Below are 5,000 nucleotides of genomic sequence, written 5' to 3'. Positions count from 1 at the left end.
AAGGTGAGAGAGGGTATAGTCGGTATGTGAGAGAGCATAGTAGTGCAAGGAGAGAGTATAGTAGTGTATGTGAAGGAGCATAGCAGTGTGCTAAGAGAGTTTGGCAGAAGGGGAGAGAGCATATGGTGTGTGTGTGAGAGACTATAGTAGTGTATGTGAGAGAGTTTGGTAGTATGAGAGAGTATAGTAGTGTATGTGAGAGAGCAAGGCAGTGTATGTATGAGAGGCATAGTAGTGTATGTGAGAGCATAGTAGTGTATGTGAAGGAGCATAGTAGTGTATGTGAGAGAGCTTGGTAGTGTATGTGAGACTATAGTAGTGCATGTATTTTAGTAGTGGAGAGAGAAAGAGTAGTAGTGTATGTGAGAGTATAGTAGCAAGAGGGTATAGGCAAGGGGGAGAAAGTTAGCAGTGTATGTGAAGTGAGTAGTAGTGCATGTGAGAGAGCTTGGTAGCATGTGAGAGAGCATTAGGCAGTATGTGTGAGACAGTCTAGCAGTTTCTTTCACATTCACTACTATACTTCCTCTCACATACACGACTATACTTCACATACACTACTATACTCCTTCATTATACACTACTATACTTCACATACACTACCAAATCCTCTCACATACACTATACTCCTTCACATACACTACTATAGTCTCACACACTACTATATCTCACATTCACTACTATACCCTTCACACTACTATACTCTCTCACATACACGACTATACCCTCTCATACATACATGTAAAATGACCATAATAGTGCGTGCATGAGCATAGTGGTAAAAAGATTATGATAGTGTGTAAGACCAAGTTTGAATTAAGGCCCAGACGCCCCCTCATATGTTTGTTTCAGTGAGTGTGTGTGTTTTTGTGTTTGTGTGTGTGTGCGCTGTTAGTGTGTGTGTGTGTGTGTGTGTGTGTGTGTGGGAGGTGTGTGTGTGCTGAGAGTGTGTGTGTGTGTGTGCTGAGAGTGTGTGTGTGTGAGAGAGTGTGTGTGTGTGTGTGCTGAGTGTGTGTGTGTGTGTGTGTGTGTGTGTGTGTGTGTGTGTGTGTGTGTGTGTGTGTGCGTGTGTGTGTACATGTGTGTGTGTGTGTGTGTGTGCGTACGTGTGTGTGTGTGTGTAGATGGTGTGTGTGTGTGTGTGCACAGTGTGTGTGTGTGTGTGTGTGTGTGTGTGCACATGTGTGCATGTGCATGTGTGTGCATGTGTGGTGTGTGTGTGTGTATAGCCAGGTGGGGGTATTGTTGTGTAGGTGAGGTGGTAGGTAGAAGGGTGTGTGTGTAGCGTGTGTGTGTGCAATACGTGTGCCCGGCAGCCAGTATGTTTATCATGTGTAAAAGATGTCTGTAGTGTGTGTGTAAGAGGCTCCAGGTAAAAGATCCAGGCCTGCGTGTGCGTGTAGGTGGGTGTAGTGCAAAAGAGCCTGGTGGGCGTGTGTGTGTGTGCAAAGGTCTGTGTGTGTGTGTGTGGTAAAAGACCAGGTGGGTGTGTGTGTGTGAGCGTGTGTGATGTGTGTGCATACCACGCCTCCAGCTCCCTGTCCTGAGCCGAACCCTCTCTCTGGCTAGAGATGATGGACAGCAGAGAGTCCATCTGACCCTGGGGGAGATCCACCTGAGGTGAGCTCCCTACACACGCACACACACACACACCCAGATGCACACACACACACACACACACACACACCCAGATGCACACACACACACACACACCCAGATGGTACACACACACACACACACACACACACACACACACACACCCAGATGCACTTACACACACACCCAGATGCTCACACACACACACACACACACACACACACACATATACACACACACACACATTATTATTATTAATTTATTACACACACACACACACTCCAGATGCACACACACACACATAATAATATTAACACCCAGACAGACACACACACACACACACACACACACACCCAGATGCACACACACACACCCAGATGCACACACACACACACACACACACACACACACACACACACACACACACACACACCCAGATGCACACACACACACACACACACACACACACACCCACATGCACACACACACACACCCAGATGCACACACACACACACACACACACACCCAGACACACACACACACACACACACACACCCAGATGCACACACACACACACACACACACACACACACAGATGCACACACATGATAAGCATACTGGCTACCAGGCCCATAATTCACTTTTAAATTGTAAATAGAAATGTCTAGCTATCGCTGAATGAAGGCTGTTTATATCAACTTAATATTAGACTTATATGTTAATATTGTGCTATAAATGTGACATTATCACGTTAGAATGTTGGGATCTAGGATGAGCTGGATAAAGATCATTATGGGAGAATGTACACACACACACACCTAGATGTAATACACACACACACACACCTAGATGTATTACAATGCGACATACAATAATACTACTACTACTACTACACACACACACACACACACACCCACACACACACAATCTAGATGCACACACACACACACACACACACCTAGATGTAATACACACACACACACCTAGATGTACACACACGTACACACACACACACACACACACACACACACACACACACACACACACACACACACACACAATTTTACACACACACACACCCAGATGTACACACACACACACACACACACACACCCAGATGCACACACACACACACACCCAGATGCACACACACACACGCACACACACACATGCCCATATGCACACACACACACACACACACACACACACACACACATACACACACACACACAATATAAGTGGCATTACCAATGGACCCCCCGCCCACACACTCACACACACCTGAGAAGAGTGCTGTGGCCTCCTTGATTGGCTCAGGGATCATGTCCATGCTGGTCAGGTCTGACCCCTGCAGGACACAACACACACTACAACCATTAGGACGCACGCACACACACACACACACTGCAGCCATTAGGACGCACACGCACTGTGCACACACACACACACTGCAGCCATTAGGACGCACACGCATACACACACCCACACACACACACACACACACACTGCAGCCATTAGGACGCACACGCATACGCACACGCACACACACACACACACTACAACCATTAGGACGCACATGCACCGCACACACACACACACACTGCAGCCATTAGATGCAATGACACCGACACACACACACACACACACAATAATAATACCAGCCATTAGATGCACGACACCGCACACAATAACACACTGCAGCCATTAGACGACACGCACTCTATATATAATATCATCATCAATAATACTGCAGCCATTAGGATGCACGCACACACCGCACAATAATAATAACACTGCAGCTTATAGAATGCAGACATCATGACCGACACACACACACACACACACACACTGCAGCGCCATTAGGGACGTGCAATGCACACCGCACACACACACACACACACACACCCACACACACACACACACACACACACACACATGTACACACACACACACATGTACACACACACACACACACACACACACACACACACTGTAGCCATTAGGCCGCAAGACGCAGCACACACAACGCCGATGATGCATATTTCATCTTAGACACACGTGTCGTTATTGTACTTTAATACAGTTGGACCACCGACACGTCACTGACCCAACCGACATGTCACTGACACAACCCACTGACCCAACCCACTGACCCAACCGACACGTCACTGACCCAACCCACTGACCCAACCGACATGTCACTGACCCAACCCACTGACCCAACCGACATGTCACTGACCCAACCGACATGTCACTGACCCAACCCACTGACCCAACCGACATGTCACTGACCCAACCAACACGTCATAGCCAAGCATAGTTATCATAGCTGAGCATAGTTATCATAGCTGAGCATTTTATTAAGTTATCATAGCTGAGCATTTTATTAAGTTATCATAGCTGAGCATTTTATTAAGTTATCATAGGCCGAGCATATTTTTTGCTGTGATAGACGACGTTGTGGTTAGCGTTACTGCAAACTGCTTTTCACTCTTCTTAGAGAATGTTTACAATGTCAAAACAGCAGGATGATACTTTGTGAGACTTAGATATCTAACTTGAACATTACCATTAACAGATCTAACTTGAACGTTATTTTAATTGGGAACTTGAACGTTAACGTTATTTTAATTGGGAAGTTGAACGTTATTTTAATTGGGAACTTGAACGTTATGCTACTCCGTTTAATTTGGAACTTGAACGTTAAGCTACTCTGTTTAATTGGGAACTTGAACGCTGGACCTACTCTGTTTAATTGGGAACTTGAACGCTAAGCTACTCTGTTTAATTGGGAACTTGAACGTTAAGCTACTCCGTTTAATTGGGAACTTGAACGTTGAGCTACTCCGTTTAATTGGGAACTTGAACGTTAAGCTACTCTGTTTAATTGGGAACGTGTCTGAGCGGGCACAAAATGGAGAGAGAGAGCGGCAGGTTCCAGCTGGCTTGTCATTGTTGATAATCGATATCTCCTTTTTAAGAAACGTTTAAAAGCAAAATCATGAAGGCAACAGTAGTTCCCACTACTGACCATTTATAAACTGTGAGAGGGCACTTTGACATGGGCTGCTGCACCCACTGTGATTTGGAAAATGGACAAGAATATGACGAGTTGTCATGGAGTCAGAATATGACGACTGGTCATGGAGTCAGAATATGACGAGTGGTCATGGAGTCAGAATATGAAGAATGGTCATGGAGTCAGAATATGACGAGTGGTCATGGAGTCAGATTATGACGAGTTGTCATGGAGTCAGAATATGACGAGTGGTCTTCGCCTTTGTGTCATGGAACTGGTGAGTCTGGAAGTCTTCAATAACTTGTTTCCCTTAAACTAAGCATTTACATGAAGCACATGATATGATAAGCATTTACATGAAGCGCATGATATGCCGATTGAATGA

General features: G+C 45.5%; 1 protein-coding gene across 1 annotated transcript in view; it reads right to left on the bottom strand.

Annotated features, from left to right (window-relative positions):
* LOC125309796 (protein CASP-like) overlaps positions 1 to 2,962 on the bottom strand; it is a 5,405-nt gene extending 2,443 nt beyond the window's left edge. The window contains exons 1-2 of the mRNA XM_048266911.1: positions 2,878 to 2,962; positions 1,527 to 1,629 (exon numbers count right to left, since the gene is read on the bottom strand). Coding sequence (XP_048122868.1) covers positions 1,527 to 1,629; positions 2,878 to 2,926 — 152 coding nt within the window. The 5' untranslated portion in view covers positions 2,927 to 2,962. The remainder of the gene's footprint in view (positions 1 to 1,526; positions 1,630 to 2,877) is intronic.
* Positions 2,963 to 5,000: the final 2,038 nt, after the last annotated feature.

This window comes from Alosa alosa, chromosome 16 (genome assembly GCF_017589495.1).
Source record: "Alosa alosa isolate M-15738 ecotype Scorff River chromosome 16, AALO_Geno_1.1, whole genome shotgun sequence".
NCBI classification, from domain to species: Eukaryota; Metazoa; Chordata; class Actinopteri; order Clupeiformes; family Clupeidae; genus Alosa; species Alosa alosa.
The sequence above is the reverse complement of the archived record's forward strand: the minus strand, read 5'-3'. Positions and strand labels throughout refer to the sequence as shown.